At 48.2% G+C, this 18,686-nt stretch overlaps 1 protein-coding gene across 2 annotated transcripts in view; it reads left to right on the top strand.

Annotated features, from left to right (window-relative positions):
• The window catches only part of IGHMBP2 (immunoglobulin mu DNA binding protein 2), a 48,388-nt gene that overhangs the window by 15,332 nt on the left and 14,370 nt on the right, over positions 1–18,686 (top strand). For both annotated transcript variants that reach the window (XM_075711902.1, XM_075711903.1), the window contains exons 7-9: positions 3,010–3,157; positions 5,510–5,684; positions 18,100–18,282. In XM_075711902.1, the coding sequence (XP_075568017.1) occupies positions 3,010–3,157; positions 5,510–5,684; positions 18,100–18,282 (506 nt within the window). The remainder of the gene's footprint in view (positions 1–3,009; positions 3,158–5,509; positions 5,685–18,099; positions 18,283–18,686) is intronic.

The following is an 18,686-nucleotide window of genomic DNA, read 5'->3' as shown; positions in this document are numbered from 1 at the left end:
CCTGCCCTTCAGTAAGACACTGCACATTTACTCTTTTTAGACGATGCAGACCAAACATGGCTTTCAGCTCCATGAATATTAACCTGCAGCCACCGCTATGGCAGCGGCTTCAGTTTTCCCAAATGTGGTTATGCATCACCCAGTGTTACTGTTGCTGAGCAGTTGGCAAAGTCACTTGGCAGACAAGTTGTTCTTGCACATAACGTAAGGGAGGGAGAGGGCACCTGAAGGCTGGGTAAGGCAGTACTTCTAGCTGAGGCAGGCTCACAACGGGAACTTACTTATCTGCTGGGATGGAGACCTGGTTGTAGTCACAGCTCTACACCAAGTCTTTTTTAACTTCTTGATTTATTTTGCTTCTTTCTCACTAGTGGTTAATTTTCCCTTCTCCTTGGGAGGCACTCTGAAAGGTGGGAGGAGGGTTTTTTTTCCCACTGTTGATATTCCACAGTAGAAGGGAATTTGGGAGAAAGCAGAGCCTTCAGCACTAAGGTCTCTGCTTCCTCCCTAGAGCACAGGGTGTATGGTGATGAGAGACAGAAACTGGCCACCAAGGCTTGTTCTGCCCTGAAATCCCAAACAAAAACCCAAGAGCTAACATACTGCTACAGTTCGGCTTGCACAGCAATGCGTTGAGCTGCCCATGATGGGGTCTTTCACAGAAGATGCACCCAACTCATTAGCACCTCTTTCTCTGGGCTGCAGAGAGCTCACCTCTGAGGTCCTGGCCCATCTTTCCCTCCTCCTGCCTCAGTTTCTCCCCTGCAATGTCCCCTACTTGCCCCTGTAATAGTTTCTTCCTTTGTCCACTCCACATTTTGACTCTTCTCACTTGTTTCCTTCACCACTACCCCCAACCACAGGGGAACTAATAATATAAATGAAACTCCATGCTCTCTTTGCACATTTTCTACCCTTTTGTGTCTCCTTTCCTCACCTGTTCAAGCTTCTAGATAGTCTTTGCACCAACAAGGATGCAGTCCCACAGTACCTGAGCAAGAAAGGCAGCACAGGTCCAGCAATGCTGAGCAGGATCAGCCAGCAGTCCAGATCACCAGACAGGTCCAGGTGATGCAGCAGCTCTGCAGTCAACCCTGGAATAAAGCCAGACCCAGGACACAAACCCCATAGCTCAGGGAAAGGGCAAGGGCAAGGTCTGGCCTTAAATGCAGCTCCCAGACCAATGAGTGTGTGGGTGGGGGCCCAAGTGAGGCAGGTGAGGACAATTAGAGCCTGCTGGCACCCACGGAGCCCTAACGAGGAGTGCGTGGGAGCCAGGCTCACAGTGTGCTATGCAGTATCCTTGGGGCTGGCTGCCAGTGCTCTCTTCCCTCTGCACCGGGCTCCCTGCTCCCTCAGCTGCTTCCCGAGCTGGGAGTCAGTCAGGTGTTTGGATCTTAATGTCACCAGCCAACATCGGAGAACAGTTGCTGTTGTTAATTTACTAACTAGATCTTTTTTGCAGAACAGACATTAAACTTGGCCCTGCTGGCACCACCAGTTTTGCTCTCCAATCCTCCTCCATTTCGAGCAGAGAGGAAGTGGGTGCTAATCTGCTTTGTCCCTTCAGCTCAGTGAATATCAGGACCGGTGTCCACCCTGTCCGTGTAGATTAAGCTACGGAAAAGATGCCTGTGTGGTCACGTTATCTGTGTCTCTGTCTGTGATCCCTCCCCTGTAACTTCTCAGCCTGTCAGCCAATTTTGATTACACTTGACAGACACGTAGAGGTCTCACAGGTATTAAATACCTACAAGTTTAACCAAAAGAGGTGGCTGAGTAGAAGACCGGGAGACATGAATGTCTTTCCTAGGGGAAAGGCTGCAATATGAGCTGAGCCGTGTTAGACACTGGAGAATCCATCCGTACAGAGGATGGTTATAGGAACCATCAGGTCTTATTGGTTTGGCTGCTTATAAAAGCTTCGGTCTGCAGCTTTTTCAGCTTTCTCAAGTCATCAGCCTTACCGCCAAGGAAATAATCCAAACTTCCATCTGAGGGTGTGGGTAGCTTTCTCAAGTGACTTGCAGTGAACAATAGCTTGGCCGTTGTCTCGTAGCTCCTGGTCTGTAGCCGGGGAAGCGCTAGCAACCAGTGGTGATGATTTGATGTATTAGATATATTTAATAGACATTGCTAAAAAAAGCCACGAGCCTGTCTAGATATTGCTCTGAATCATTTACAGCAACTCAGAGGCACCTTTTTACAAATGCAAAAAAGGTGTTTTGCTGCTTTGCCTGGACATGGCACAGTCAACATGGGGAGCACTCCTGCTTCGAGGTCACTTGGAGCCAGAGGGTCCCTGCTTCCCCCGAGCAACAGAGCAGAACGAGACAGGGAGTCCCGGTTCCTCAGCCAGCAAAGGCACAAGACCCTTCTTCCCATTAAGCCTAATCACCATTATACCTTACTCCCTGCTTTGTGCCCAGGTGCTTCGGCTGGTGCATGGACTCGGCGATCGGATGGGCTGAAGCATCTGACCTTCTCCCTGCTGATCTCTGGGGCTTTGGGAAAGTGCAGGGCAGAGGAGGAAGGGCTGAACAGAAGATTTAAGGACAGGGAGTTACTCTTCAACACTTTATGCTCACAATTCAAGACTATCAAAATGTGCAGCCAGAGGAGTTTAAGCACGGACCAACTAAGTGAGAAATCGCTCTCTGGAGCCTGAGTGATTGGTGTTACTCCTGATGCTCCCGGATGATCCGGTGGGCAGTGACAGTCTCATTTTGCTGCTTCATGCTCAGAGCCTGGGGTTGTATTGATATAGTTCATCTTTTGCGTAGACAGAAATACTCTTTATGCCACCAGCAACACTGATTGTGGAAGGGGCTTTCTGGCAGGGAGAGGGAAGAGAACCCAAGGTTTCGTGGGGCTGACTGTGATGAGCCAATGTATCATGGTGGACACAGAGAAGCCATGCTGTATCTGGGTTCTTTGGTTATCTGAGAAGCTGAACATATCCCTAGGACTAGAAACAGTTTGCTCTATCTTCATTTTCCTATTTTATAGGCAAAATCCAAAAAGGCTCAAGACAAGGGAGAGCGGAGCCATTTTCTCAGTGAGATTAAGGCACTGAGAAAGGAGCTAAAGGAACGAGAAGAAACTGCCATGGCTGCAGCACTTACCCACGCCAGTGTTGTCCTTGCTACGAATACAGGTGCGAGATTCTCTTTTTCTTGGCAGTATTTTACCTCGCTTGCCAGGACTCACATAAACCACGTGCCCTGCAGTGCAGCATCCTGCCAGGACAGGAGGGAGACTTAGTCTTCCTGCTCCAAGCTCCTGGGAGTTCAGTCAAGTTTGCTGCAAGCTCTCAAACTGCTCCACAGTGGGATTCTCCCTGCTTACGCTCTGGCACGTGATGCTGTTGTTTAGCAAAGAGTATGGGTTCTAGAAGGGTCTTTGGCGTGAGCCAGCATGTCCCATCTTTGTTAGTTCTGAGTAGGAGCTGAGCTTTCAGTGAGTAAACAAGTGCTACTGGAGGTGTGCAATCTGCTTATTGATTTCGTAAGTCACATGGAATTGCTTTCCTGCTTGGATAATTTCCATGACTGATCGAATACAGCACATGTGTCCATAGCCTGGTCTCAGTCTGCATGTATTTGGTTAGTTCTGTAAGTCCCCCACGTGGTGTAAACGACATGGGATTTAGGGAACAGTTCCAGGTATTAGGCAGTGCATGTAGGCACATCTGCATCTACAAGCAGGGAAGTAATACTCTTGCGATCGAAGGGGAACATAAGTGCTTAAAGTTTAACACGTGCTAAAGTGCTTTTCCAGATCAGCTGTATAATACTCCCGGGCCCACTTATAATCTTCAGATTTGGTTGCTCAGGGATTATCTGCTGAAGGGAAACATCAATAATTTTCAGTCGTAAAAAAGAACCTCATGGTGCCTTCACAAGTTACTGGTGTGAAGATTAAAGGAAAGATAAATCCTTCCAGTGCATTATTTGCTGGGAATTGGCCTCTCACTTCTTTTAACTTTGCCTGAAAAAATAGGGGGAGGTTTCCTTTTTTCAGTAAAAATGGTATTTTGTGCTGACCGTTGTGTTGATCAGATGTGACTTTCTCCTGGGGTTTGGTAGCCAGTGTGGAGGTCTGTGCAATTCTGCTTCAGCAAAAGGTGGTGGACAAACAAGGGCTTTGGATTTTTGTATTTTTCTCAGTTAAGCAATCTTGGTATTTGTCTGAAACCACGTAGCTTGATGGGAGTTATTATTTATGCAAGCCAAAGTGCTCTGTTGCTAGGTTCAGCAGAGAGAGAATTTTATCATGGCAACACACAGGGACACCAGTGACCTTTAGCTAATGGGAGTTCAATAAACTCAAGTCGAGCTGCAAGGCTGTAAGGGAGAAAACCATCTGCACAGCTGCGTGCCCTGTTGGTACAGGCTTTTTTAGATAGAGAGAACCCTTCTACTTATTTCTTTTCCTTTCACCTTCAGCATGGCAAAATCACAAAAGTCAAGTTCAAGCTGTATGCCCCGTGTTACCAGAGTGGATTCATAGAGGCTGGAAAAAAATTTTTTGAAGGAAAACACGGTGTCTCAGTTGACAAACTGTCACGTCTGAACTGATGCAAAGCTGTAGAGGCAGCAGGATTTACAGTGACAAAGCAAAATCACCCCTCATCAGAGCTGCTTTTAGAGCTACGCTGCACTAGCACAGGAGCTTTTGAAAAACTGTTTGTGTGAACACTGTGAATAAAAATCTCCTTGTCTGGCATGCTGGCTTCTTAATCCTCCTCTCCTCCTTTTGCAACCCTTTTTCTTATGAATTGCGGTGATATTTCTGATGCCTCTGAAATTCACAGTTCTGATCAACGCATGGATCAATATTGGTTCATGTCTGGATTATAGTAGGACGTGTGTAAGGCTTCTTTGTTTGACATTACAAATGGATGTCTGATAAAAAAAAAAATAGCCCATGCCATGGTTGTCTGATTACAGTCTCCTGTGCTTTCCCCTCTCCTGCTGCCACGAGGAAGGACAGAGTAGCACAGCCGGGGTCGGCAGGGCAGAGGAGTCAGGGTCTCAACTGATCCTTCCCTCCTGTCCCTCGGTGCATCCGGCAAGGCGAATCTCAAGTCCGTCATCCTTTCAGTTTTGGTTGGTGAGAAGTTTTGTTTGCGTTTGAGGGCAGAAGGAAAGTGGGTGTTCATTAGTGCTTTTGCTCTGCTCCTGCTCTGGGTGAAGTATTCAAGCATATTGTTCTGTTTGTCATCTGGGTTTCACTGTTGTTTTCAAAGATACTTGGAAGCTTTTGGGCCCAGATGCCAGGGCAAAAAAGGACAAAGAGAAATTGGCAAAAACAATTCTGACATATACATATAAATGTATATGTATTTGGCATGGACTACAGAGCTGAATTTCTACGTCTCTGCAGAGAAACATTATTTTACCTGTCTCCCTCAATCGCAATTAAAGCCTGTGTGGTTTGTTTTAAAAACAGGTTGCTTGCTCTTCTGTGCTTCCCTGCTAAGCTGTGCACCTTCTCCTTTAATTAGGTGCTTCCTCGGATGGCCCTCTGAAGCTGCTTCCTGAAAATCACTTTGATCTCGTGGTGATAGATGAGTGTGCTCAGGCCCTGGAAGCCAGCTGCTGGATACCTCTGCTGAAGGCTGGAAAGTGCATCCTGGCCGGGGATCACAAACAGCTTCCCCCCACCATCATCTCTCACAAGTAAGGAGCGGCTCGCAGTCCCGGGCCCTTCCGTTATTTATGCAGCCAAAAGCTTCTGAACAGCTCGCGTGTCGAGAGATTTCATTAATGTGGATTATTTATTGGTGTCCCCCATGAGCTGGGTTAGGTCACACTGCCAGAATTACATCAGACCTGCTTTACTGATAGCCAGTGCTTAAAGTTTAACGCGGCTCCATCGGAGCAGGCTTTCTTATCGCACGAGGCCACGACAGTTGGTCGTTTTACCTGCTGCGGACCGAGCCACATAATAGCGAAGCGCGCGTACTTGGCATGGCGCTGGAGAGTTGCGTTTGTGCTGATGAGTGCCTGCTGGGCGACTGCTCCAGGGCTTACAAGGGTTTTGAGTTTGCGGACAGGGAGAGCAACCTGACAGGCAGCCTTCAGCCGCGCTCTGGAGTTGCCGGGAATTCTCAAAGGTGCGCGCACCTTGCCCTTGCCTGAGAGGCTCTCATCCGTGCAGGAGCAGAGATGTGGCCCGCAGGAGTCCGCGCGTTGGATTGAGTTTTGTAGGAACAACCTTAGGTAGGTTACCTTGGTAGAGCTGCTAAAGCAAACCTCAGAAGCAGAAGGTGATTCTGTACCAAAATCCCGGCCATTCGCGGTGGGAATACTTGCTCACACAGTGACAGGGAGCTGCCTGCCTTTGAAACACTGTGGTGCTCATTTTGCAGAGGTCCTTTAAGCTGCATCAGGGCACAATCCAGCAGCTAAAGTCCCAGCCTTCTCCCAGATTGCCTTTTGCCCTTGTCCCACATTTACTTAGGAGTAGTATGCCCACAACAGAGGGGATCCTCTGCAGAGAAAGCAGGGCAGACAGGGAGGGCGAGTGCAATGAGGCAGGAAGAACGAGTAGAAACTCATGCCAAACCGTGTTTCAGGGAGATCTGTTCTACTGGGAACATCAGAGGTAGCCCTGCAGCATCGTGGAAACAGCTCTGCTCAAAAAGCCTTTGTAATGACGTGGGGCCCTTCCGCTCACGGCCACGGCCTCTGCGCAAGGGGCAGGTACCGCTGAGATGAACAGCAGATAAACAGCGTGAAATCAGAGGGTGCTGTCCTGGCTGGCACTGCTGTGGGACTGACGGTTGCTTTCTGCGAGCTTGTCTGCATCCTTCCATCAGTCCCCTGAAACATGCCCCAGCTCCAAAGAATTCAATGCGTTGGGCTGGCGTTGTTTGGTTTTTCTCTTTAGTGAGAAGGACTAGAATCATAGAATTGTTTAGGTTGGAAAAGACCTTTAAGATCATCCAGTCCAACCATTAACCTAACACTGCCAAGTCCGCACTAAACCAATTAAGGGTAGACTAAACCATGTCCCAAAGTGCCACGTCTACCCATTTTTTGAACCCCTCCAGGGATGGTGACTCCACCACCTCTCTGGGCAGCCTCTTCCAATGCTTGACCACTCTCTGTGAAGAAATTTTTCCTAATATCCAATCTAAACCTCCCCTGGCGCAGCTTGAGCCCCTTGACTACTTAGGCTATGCACTACTATTGGATTACTCAAAATTGCCTATATTCTGACAGATGTTTTTCCTGAGAGACGTCTCATCAGCAGAGATATTTTTTCAATTCTGCTTGCTTAGCAGCACTGCACTTGAATTCTTCGTTTTCTCTCTGTTATACAAAGTAATTTTCAGAGTGGTTAGAAAAGTTGTTGAAAAAACAGTTTAAAACATCACATCAGCCAGTCAAACTAGTAAAATGGTAAGCAAACAGAAGGTGAGCAAAACAGAGACACAGATTCTGGTTTCACTGACCAGTATTTATATATAAACTTTAAAATGTTTGTTTTTAAGAAAGAAGATCTGTTTTTCTACATGAGGTTTCCTTGCGCCTGGCAAGAAGGGTGGCCTGGCTTACCTCCTCTTTGCTGACTGCAGGCTCTGCAGAGTGAATTCAGGCTCATCCTCAGTTTAATCCAAGTCTTCTCTTCCCTTTATTAAATTCTGCTTCTGTGGTTACACATTTATTTATTTAACGTATTAACGTGAGAGTTGGCCCACCGAGATGCTGCGTTATCACGCACACCGCAGTGATTATAAAACCTCACAACACCTACAACATGCATATTAAGAACAATTAGTTTGTGGAAAAGATCTGTGGCTAGTGTAAATTGCCTGTGCTTCAAGGAGGATACTCCAAATAGTACTGGGGAGCCTTTGGGTCGTTTAAAATGTAAACATGCGCATGCTTATCTAGCTCTAGGTCTGGAATTACTGAACCGTCATTGTGCAGAAGCAGAGAAGTAGGGCTGGCTTCATAAACTTTCTCTCCCGCTTCCAAAAAACCATGAGCAAGATACATATCTATAATCTCACTTGAATTTTGAACAAGGGAAATGAAAAATCCAAGGGAGGCAGCAGCTCACAGCAGGTGGCTAAGAGATGGTGCAAATAATGTTAAGGCGCTGTATCATCTTCTCATTTTGCCATCACTGGATGCACAAACACTCGTTGTTTTGCAGATTTTGGCAGGTGATAAGCACGCTTCTCCACTGTCTGCTGGAGGTGTCTAGGCTGGTGACCTGCAAAAAGCCTATCCAGAACCCCCCACCCTTCTTGTCTCGCTGTTTATTTACTGTGTGTTCGTAGGCTGTATCTCTGTGCCTAGGTTCTCCCCATCTGTAAATTGGGAATAAATAATTTTACCTCCATGTGGAAGCCAAATGGCTAGCCAAGGCTGAGGAGCTGGAGAGAGGCTGGAATCTGTGCTGAGCCGACAGATGTTGTTAGCCTAGGGTGGGAAGAAGCAGTCAGGGGCTTTAATCTGGAGCCAGATAACAAAACTGTTCCCAGTAGAGAAGAGCTCCTTGCCTGATGTGCTGGGTTCTTTTCGGAGTAAGTATCTGGTTACTAGCAAGGAGACATTTGCAGTTCGGTCCTTCTAATTTCAGGGTTATCATTCTTTTCTTTAAGTGATGCATAAGGCTCGTCTTCTCCACCAAAGAAACTGCAACACAGCTGCATAATGCCCCCGTCTTCGTGCCGTCCTCGGCCAGCAGGATTCATCTCGACTGCCGTTCCGAGCAGTGGCACTGGGTTGAGATTTTCATCCCTCTCTCTGCTTGTGCCAGTAAGTTGTTCCAAATTATGAATAAACAGAGAAGAGGGAGTTGGATGCCCTTCCTCTGCTTATGCTTCTGGTTGTGGAAGCGCACTTGTTCATACCTCAGGCTCCTGCCACAGCAATGCTGATTTACAGGATCAGAAGCTTTAGGTGGATAACAATGCTCACCAAGCAGTCACTGTGGTCCCAAGACAGGAACTACGTGCTAGCAAGGCAGACAGGGCTGCCCAGCTCCAGGAACAGAGCCTAGAGACTTATTTTTCCTGAGACTGTCAGATTAAGGGTAAAACATAGAAATACCAACTCTGTTACTGTGGGTAAACAGGCCTAAACGCTCAGCTGATGCCAGTTTTGGCCTCTCTTTGAAATGAAGCAGATTTTCTTCAGAAGAGCTCCAAAAACATTATAGCACCTGCCCAGCTGCTTTCTTCTGCTCTGTCGCCATGGCTGATGCCAGGAGCCTTTGCTGGTGCTGCATCATGGAGTCAACAGCAAAAAGCTCCTCACTGGTAGGACCCGCCTGCTGCAGATCTCCTGGAGCTCTTCCTGGTCCTGCTTGAGGAGTTGTGCTTTTCTCTCGCTCAGTTTTGAGTTCATTTGACTTTGCAGTGGAAAGCTGCCACTAGTTTGCATCTCTCCTGTGGTCACAGGTGATCATAATGTCCTCTTGCTCCATCAGAAACACTGTTTGCTCCTTGGATCCTGTAGGTATGACTTGGACCAAGCTTTTTGTCCTTGCTGTTCCCATAGTTTTTCTTGAAAAAGAGTCTGACAGTTTTGTTGTGCATTTTGCGTATTTTCTTTCCATGTTTTTAAAATCCCAGCTGCACAAAGAACTGGTCTTTGTAAAATTAAGAGAGCGTGGGTAGAAGTCAGATCTTCTGGCTGTTCAACCTTGGCAGGGTTACCGACTGTGCAGGGAAGTCAGTTGTTAGGTCAGCTCCCATCTCTTGTGGGGTGATCCCTTTTGGATGAGAAACCTTAGGGATGTTTAAACACTGTGTCACTCTGTGCCCTTTCTAAAGTTCAATAGATTTAAAATGAAATAGAGCAGAGAGAACGTGTGCCTGAATCAATAGTGTTGAACAGATTCATAGCTCAGCCTGGCTTACCAGTAAATTATGATCCAAAAAACTAGCTACATGAAACAAAATTATTGCTCAAGGCATCAGCAGGTCCACGACCCAGGTGCTGGTCAGACAAGACACCAGTCACCAGAGCTCAGCCTCGCAGACAGTTGCCTTTTGGAAGACAAAGTGCAAAAAGCCAAGCTGACTTCAGCTTACTTGGAAGAATTATGGGCTGTGCTCTCAAATGCTGCTGCTCTCCAGGCGAGTCTCTCTGTTTTAGCCTAAAACGCAAAGCTGCTACGATGCTGCTGCCTGTGCCAGCCGGTCTTCTCTCAGTTTGCCGAGTAACTCTTGAAACCTATTAGCTAACATGAAGCAAATCCATCAAAGTGTGAAAGTCTGGGAGATCTTCAACTCCGTAAAAATAGAAAACCAAGCCAAGACCTGAGTTTGTTCCTGCACTCAGGGTAAAGCCATCGTATGAACTCAACCAGAGAAGTGGCTACAAGAGAAGCCACACAGGAGGGAACCAGAGAAAACCCAGCTTTCTATATTTATTACTGAAGTACGTTAGTTTAGAACTGGAAGACTCCAGCTAATATCCTATTGTGTTAGGCATGTATAATGAGATGGTCCCTGTTATGATCTGAATAAACAGCATGAAGGGGGAAGAAGGATTACTCTCCCCATTTCATCCCACATCATACAGGAAACCTGTGGTGGCTTCTAGGACTGAGCAAGATGTCTCGAACCCCAGCCTGGCGTCTGTCTGTGAGTCCACCTTTCCTGTCTTTCCCCTCACTTCTAAAGGCTGACATCTTGTTAAGTAAATTGTTCAAAATTGGGTATTTTCAAGCTTTGCCCATTGCTCAGGTGGCTGACTGTTGGAAGACTGAAAATGCTGGAAAACAAGTGGAAAATAAAGCTTTTTGAGCAATTTATGGCTTTACCTTTCATGTCAATGGGAGCCCTTGGTAGCAGCCAAGGTACACTGGTAGGTATTAACTGTACGTATGGAAATTAGAGTGGGTGCTCATCAGGCAGGCACTGATCTGGAGTCTTCCCCTCTAGTCCTAGCCTCTGTTTGGGAATAGCAAAATTTCCCTCTCCCTCTTTCCAGATCACCAACATGTCCCTCAACTCTGCTGGCCGTGTAGAGCAGAGGGCTCTTGGACAGGCCCTTTGAATCTGCAGAGGGTTTAAATAGCACAATGCAGAGTATTTGTCCTGTAGAAAACACCTGGGATGGCACGTGTTACCCTGGTAGAAAGCAAAACTACCTAATGCTGAAAGAAAAGAGTCTCTTTCTTTCAAGCTCTGTCATTTCTAGTGAAACCCCCCAGCCAGCCTGTGATGGAGATGTGCAGCGAGGTCCAGCTGGAGCAGCTGACAGTCGGGCTCAATAGCCTCCTAATTAAATGCAAAAGCCAACAAATTTTGATCAATTAGAACAACTAACTTTGAGAAATCCAATTACTTTTCAGATAAATGCCTTTAAAAATTATTAGCTCTTTTCCTTACAGATCTGAACTCTGGCCTTGTTTTTAATTGCTGCCCAAGTGAAGGCATTTGCTGTATCGAGCGAGGCACGGAACACAGCTTTCCTCTTTACAGCACCATCCCCCTGCACGATGCCAATGAAGCAGACGCTGGAGAGCACCGCTTTGCGCTTTTCGCAGTCCCTGCAGGCTGTGAGATGCTACACAGAGGCAGATTCCTTCTACCTCCATCTTGTTAGGTATTTCCAGAGATCTAATTAAGGCACCGAATCACCTGCTGTCTCCTCTCTGGTTAACGGAAAACGATAAGCTATTTCCAGGGATGATTCATGCAGAGGACTCAAACCCTTCCACCTACCTTCCCCTTCTCCTCCATTGATGACAGCAGACCTGAAGTAGGTGGACTCCTATTTTCGGGGCCTCAGTGAAGGGTCTAAAGTTAGCTGGGATGAATCTGGGCTGACAGAAGGATCGTCTGTTACTGTGGTACGTGAAGTCAGTCCTGCTTGAGCAGGAAGCCTCTGTTAAAGAGGAATACTTTGTAGGAGCCATGCTGCAAGTGCAGACAGACAGCTAGGCTTCCACACAGCTTGTGCTCCGCTGAGGGAGCCAGGCCCTGTCTGGTATAACTACCTTCTTGTTACCTGCTTTTTCCTCCACGGAGTCAGCATTTATCAGTTATTATCATCAGGTTTTTTTCCCACTTCAAGCTAAGGGAGTTTTGGTGGAGAGTCTGGAGGGTGCTCCTCTTTCTTGCTTTTTGACGTGAGTTACCTGAGGATGCGAAGGGCATCCCCACACACACCTTTCACAGTACCCTCACCTACGCCTTGTCTGTGCTGGGCGTGTTTCTTCTGAAGGACCTCCCAGCGATGGGAAATGCCGGTGCCCTGCTGTTCCCCTCGCGGCAGCCCGCTCCAAAGCTCACGGACGTCAGCGTGAAGCCTCCCGGTGGGTTTTGGCCCAGGGGGCATCTCAATGCCAGGACACCTTCTGCTGTCTGACAGGATCAGTGGTCTTCCTTGTTTTCATTTTAGTCCTCATTCCATCCTTTTCTGACATCCTAATTAATTCGTCTGCACATCAGGGCTTTGATTTATTAATTTGTTTTTACACTCTTCAGATATCTGCAGATACTTATCAGACCTCTTGCTCTCAACTAGTTTCTTAGGCAAGCACAGGAATATTTTGCCGTCTTGTTTGTTTGCAGTCAGTCTGGACGTCTCCACCATCCCAAATCCACGTGCTAGTCCTCCATACTCAGTAGTTTGCCGATTTGCATGTCAGGTCCAAATGGATTTGCTTTTGCTTTGTCATTGAAGAGCGAGTGTCAGGCCTTGGTTTTCTTTGGTAACCTCCACAGCTGGAAGGAACAAGCTACCCTTCTCCATCATATTTGCAAGGATTAAAAAAAAAAAAATCCACAATATCCAGAGAAAGGGGGAGTTCTGCACAGCCTCACTTACTACTACTTTACCTATCTGTGAAACCTCTTAAACCTGTGCCAGGATAGAGAAGCCCAGGGCACAAAGCAAAGGACAGCTAATACTTTGCATGTCCACAACCGCCTCAGCCTGTTTTGACATCCGAGAGCATAATGCAGAGCTCTTGAGGCAGGAAAACGCAGCGACATCCTTCTCCAGGCTTTGCTGTCCAAACTCCGTGCTGTGCAGCGGAGATCACAGTCACACCAGCGTCTCCTTCTGTCTCTTAGGGAGGAGACCAGCTATCGAGAGGATGAATAAGGAAAGAGATAACGTGACTGAGGGCACAGCTCCATCCCTCCGTGGGGAACACTTCCCTTTTGTTCCCCCAAGCAATGATCATTCCTGACATCTGCATGGCAGGCTGACTCCTCACACCCAGCCCGTAAAGGATATTTCACACCACGCTGGGCACAAAAGCCTTTGAAATACTGGGTTCCCCTTGGCTACGGCTATCACCGTTAACGTGTAGCATTTCTTCCAAGAGCTGGAGGAGGAAGCCTTACCTGTGAAGAGCAGCAGGACCTCATCCTCCCTCACTGGGATCTATCCTGGCACCCCCACCCCCTTCCCGGGAAGGTGCATTTGAGCAAAATACAGCCTTTTCCTGCATGGGAAGCAAGGTGAAACCAGGTTAGCAGCAAATACCAGCTGCTGTGGGCTTGTTTTGGTAATTTACCTTTCCTAGCTTTACTTTAGGTACTTTAAAGTAGATACTCCTGAGCATCAGGTGCGTGATTCTGTCTGTCCAACCTCCTATCCCAATTTAATTTCCCTAAAGCAATTGATACTTAAAAAGCTTTTGCTCAGTGCTCTTACGATTTTGTTGGCATAGAAATCAACCATTGTAGGAATTAATTGAGTGGTAAAATAATAGGAAATTTATTAACAGGTGAAATATTCGCAAGCAGTTTAATATCCTCATTATTAATTCAACATATAACCTCTTGTAGATCCCTGCGGTGGAAACTGTGCTGTTAGCGTATAGAAGAGCAGTATTTCTAACTCTTGCTGTGAGGTTTAATGCCTCCCTCATGCTTTATTGTATATCATTACAAGAAACGCTTCAGAATATCTGTTGTTAAAAAACACCAGGGTTTTCCTGCCAGTTCTGCATGAAAATCAGTTTTAGGCTTGCTCTTAGATTTGCAAGAATCTGTGAGCTGAGGGAAGGGAGTAAAGGCCAAAAGCAAATGGGAGATACCTTTGGTTGGTAAGGCTGCTAAGCTTGCTGCATCCCTTTAAGGCTTTGAGAGCATCTTATTTGGTATCCCCCGCTTCTCGCTTGCGTTGCCTGATGTGACTTACACAGCCAGCGTCCGGCAGCAGCAGAGACCAGGAACAGCATCACCATCCACCGGGCACAGTCCCATGGGGTCCGAGTACAGCAAGCAGAGCCCGGGGCTGGTGGTGGGGTTCAGCAACAGCTCCAGCAAGCTGTGAGCCAGAGCTGGGGTCCGTCCAGGGGCTCCCATCATGGGGGGGTGTCGGGGTTCAGCCCCAGCCCCAGCTCAGCACCACGCAGCTGTCGCTCACTGCCCCTGCCCCGGTGGGATGGGGGAGAGAATCGGAGGAGTGAGAAACGCTCCTGGGGTGAGATAAGAACAGTTTAATCATTGAAATAAAATAAAGTAAAATAATAACAATAACAATATAATAATAATAGTAATAATAATAATATCCAAAGCAAGTGATGCACAATGCAATTGCTCCCCACCCGCCGACCGATGCCCAGCCAGTTCCCAGCAGCAATCGCTGCTCCCCAGCCAACCCCCCCAGTTTCCATACTGCCCATGATGCCGTATGGTATGGAACGGCCCTTGGGGCAGTTGGGATCAACTCTCCTGGCTGTGCCCCCTCCCAGCTCCTTGTGCCCCTGGCAGAGCATGGGAAGCTGCAAAGTCCTTGCCTGGCATAAGCAGCGCTGAGCAACAACGAAACCATCAGCATGTTATCAGCATTCTTCTCCTACTAAATCCAAACCACAGCACTGTGCCTGCTACTAGGAAGAAAAATTAACTCTATCCCAGCCAAAACCAGGACAGGTGGGCTAGAAACAAAGCCATGACATGGGTCCAGGATCCATCTAGAAGATGCAGCTAAAGACAGGATCAGTGACCTGCAACATAGATCCGAGGTCCATAGATCTCTCCATCCAGGAGACAGAGCTAGGATGTAACTCAGGCAGGGACTGAGGGGTCAGTGCTGAGCTTAAATGGGGCCCGCGGGCAGAGGGTGCGGGTCCCAGGTGGGGCTGGTCAGGGCAATTAAAGCCTCACGGTGCCCTCTTGGCCCCGAGAGCCCGCTCATGCTGTGACTGTGGGCGACTCAGCCTGTGGCCTGCTCTTTTGTTAGCCTTGTCAGGAGGAGGTGGCTGGTGGAAGGAACCAGAAGCATGTTTATCTTGGTGATAGTGGTCACGCTGTAGGCAAAGACCAAGAGGTGGGCTCTGAATCCCCAGATTCCCCGGTCATGCAGGAGGAAGGGCCATTCCTAAGGGAACAGCTACTTCAGGTCTGTGCTTGCACCTGAGTGCAGAGAGCTCTCCCTATTAAAACTGCTTCCTTTCCTCCCTGCCCAGGAGATCAAGGCTGCCTTTTAGAACGCCTCATGGGGCAGAGCAGAGCTGGGAGGATCGGGCTGTCGGTGCCTTCTCATTCAGTTACGAGCCTGGAAGGAGAAAAACTCATTCCTGATAACTGGAATGAGCTCCGCAGCCCCTCGTCCTGCTCTTTCCCCTCACCCCACCTAATCCTCTTGCCCTCCCGAAAACGCAGCCCACCTCTGACAGACTGCTCTTGCACCCGCACCTTGCTTTGCTCCCACGCTCTCAGCTGGGAGCGTAAGGACCTCTCTAAGTACCCACCAGAAGCAACACTGGGGCTGGGGAGCTCTAAAGGCTTCATGGTCAACCTCAGTGCGGTTCGTGATCAGCAGCAAAATGCGCAGCACAGCTGGAAACCTCTGTTGCATAAAGCACAATATCCTTATTGCAAACCTGCCAGCCCTCCTCCTGGCTTCTGTGCCTGTACGTGGTGTTCAATGCTTGTTCACGTTACAACAGCCTTTGAAAAAGCAGCGCTGTATCCGAAGTCCTGCAGTTGTATCCGTTCACAGTTTATGACCCCTTTTTTCCCCTGTATGCCACATTCTGTGATTTAGCAAGAAGGAGGGCTAATGAGACTCAACTTCTCGGAAAGATCTACCCTCAATTTTCTCTTCTGCAGTTTTAATGAATTTGTAGTCTCTTGTTATATTTACCAGGTGCCCTGTTGTTGACATGACAGGGCTGGCCAGTACAGCAAACAAGACGCTCGCTGTGGTGCCGTGTAGTAATGTAATGCTTCCCACAGCAGTAATTGGATGCGTGCTGTGCCCCTTAGCCTTGACGGCAATAATTTTCCTGAGCTGTTCTCTATCATCATTTCATCATCTTTGTGCTTGTTCATTGTGTTCTGGTAGCAACCAGAACCCCTCACCATGAACCACAGTCTTGTACAAGGCGCTGGATGCACAGTATGAAAAAACTCTTCATGCTCTGAAATGCTCAAAGTGCAAAATCAAAGTACAGCGATTCTTGTCCTGCTTCCTCGGACGGCACCGTTAGGCGACGCTTCTAACAAACCCTCTCTGTTTGCGAGGAGAAAGCAATTAGGCTCCTGAAAGGATTATTTCAGTAGGAGCTTTATTAATTTGTGTCAAAATATAAGCACGGGACCTTTGCCAGGAGTGATGGTGTGTTGGTTTTCTTAATGGGCAAATAAAGCAATAAGCGCTGAAATGCATTAGTGCGTTAGTCTGGGGTGAGCGGCCAAGGAGTAATGAGAGTGCTTGAGCCGCAAGTGTCTTGATAAAACATTAGCAAGGTCTGGCTGTGTTGACACCAAGCATTTCAAGATCTGGGGTTGAGCTCTGATCCTAATGCATTAGGTGATCCTGATGCCGCTGCTGAGCTTGCAGTAATGCCAGTGTAACGTTACACTGACAGATGCAGTATCTACAGCTTGTTACGAGCCCTGTGACTAACATGTTGACGGGATGAGCTTGCAGGTTTAAGAGGTTTTTGTTCTTGTCGTGGTTTAGCCCCAGCCAGCAACTCAGCACCACGCAGCCGCTCGCTCACTCCCCCTACCCCGATGGGATGGGGGAGAGAATCGGAGGAGTAAGAGTGAGAAACGCTCCTGGGCTGAGATAAGAACAGTTTAATAATTGAAATAAAGTAAAATAGTAATGCTAATAGTAACAGTATAATAATGATAATAATAATAATGATACACGAAGCAAGTGATGCACAATGCAATTGCTCACCACCCGCCGACCGATGCCCAGACAGTTCCCGAGCAGCGATCGCTGCTCCCTGGCCACCCCCCCCCCAGTTTATATACTGACCATGACGTCATATGGTATGGAATAGCCCTTTGGTCAGTTTGGATCAACTGTTCTGGCTGGGCCCCCTCCCAGTTTCTTGTGCGCCTGGCAGAGCATGGGAAGCTGAAAAGTCCTTGACTAGCATAAGCAGTACTCAGCAACAACTAAAAACATCAGCGTGTTATCAACATTCTTCTCCTACTAAATCCAAAACACAGCACTATGCCTGCTGCTAGGAAGAAAATTAACTCTATCCCAGCCGAAACCAGGACAGTTCTGGAGCTGTTTCCCCAAGTAGAGATCTCGGGCATCCTCACTCATCTTGTTCCAACCACACTGAGCGGATCCGGGTGTGAGAAGTGGCTGCTGCAGGCAGGGATCGCCGATACCATTTGTGTCTCTTGCATTACAGTGGCAACACCCCTAGGTATTTCCCTACGGGAAAGGAAAGCAGGCATCTCTCCCCCCTGAGGTGTATGAGCTGACCTGGTCTCCGTGCAAGGCAGAAGTCTATCCCTGAGGGTCTTCACCCTGCCAGGGACCCTGTGCTGAAAGGTAACGCCTGGGACCCTGCAGCCTCCTCCTACTCCCTTTCCACCGCCTCCCATTTTCCCAGAGTGAAGCAGAGTAGGCAGGCCGGGGAGGTAACGCCATCCCAGCAGAGCCGCGCGAGGGGGCTCAGCAGGGTCCCGAGTAGGTGTCGCAGGTGCTCCGACGGCGTTGCGACTTAACCCCATTAGCACTGAGCAGCGCTGCATTCAATTCCAGCTGCGGCACTGCCGGGGCTGCATCTGTAGCGAGATGCTGATTGATTCCGGGTCCAAAGAGGGCTGCACCTGTACCTTAGATCATCGCTTCAGATCAGACAGCTAGACTCCACTTCTGGCTTGCTTTTCCCACTCAGGGCTGCTGCCAAGGGCCTTTCACTCAGCTTGATGGAGCGTCTCATCGAGAGGTACGGGGAGAAGATTGTGAAGATGCTGACGGTGCAGTACCGAATGCACCGGGCCATCATGCAGTGGGCTTCCTCGGAGATGTACAGCGGCCGGCTCAGTGCTCACCCGTCAGTAGCCCAGCATTTGCTCAAGTAAGTGACTTGCTCTTCGCTGCTAGATGAGCAGAGATCTCTTTTTCATCCCATCGCATGCAGGGTTTGCTCCTTCCCTATGACAGAGTTTTCCATTCCTCCTGGCCCTGTGATAGCATTTCTGTTTTGTCCTTTATTTCATTAAGGAAACATTAATTGGGGGGTGGGGGGATCGTCCTGTTTCCTGTGTAACAAGGCAGCACACAGAGTTATCTTCCGTTTCCTCCTGTGGTCTGATAAGCAACAAAATAAAATCCCCTCGCAGCTGGTGAGAATAGATGAAGGCCTGCCCTGCGGCGTGCATACTCCAAGCAGTGTTTCTCTATCTCAAGCTCTCACTGAGGGTAGGACCAGACACCAGTCTTTTATTGCGTTTCCACATGTCCACGTGATTACAAGGACCA

The sequence above is a fragment of the Pelecanus crispus genome, chromosome 6 (genome assembly GCF_030463565.1).
Source record: "Pelecanus crispus isolate bPelCri1 chromosome 6, bPelCri1.pri, whole genome shotgun sequence".
In the NCBI taxonomy this organism is placed as follows: domain Eukaryota; kingdom Metazoa; phylum Chordata; class Aves; order Pelecaniformes; family Pelecanidae; genus Pelecanus; species Pelecanus crispus.
This window is presented reverse-complemented; position numbering and strand designations above follow the sequence as displayed.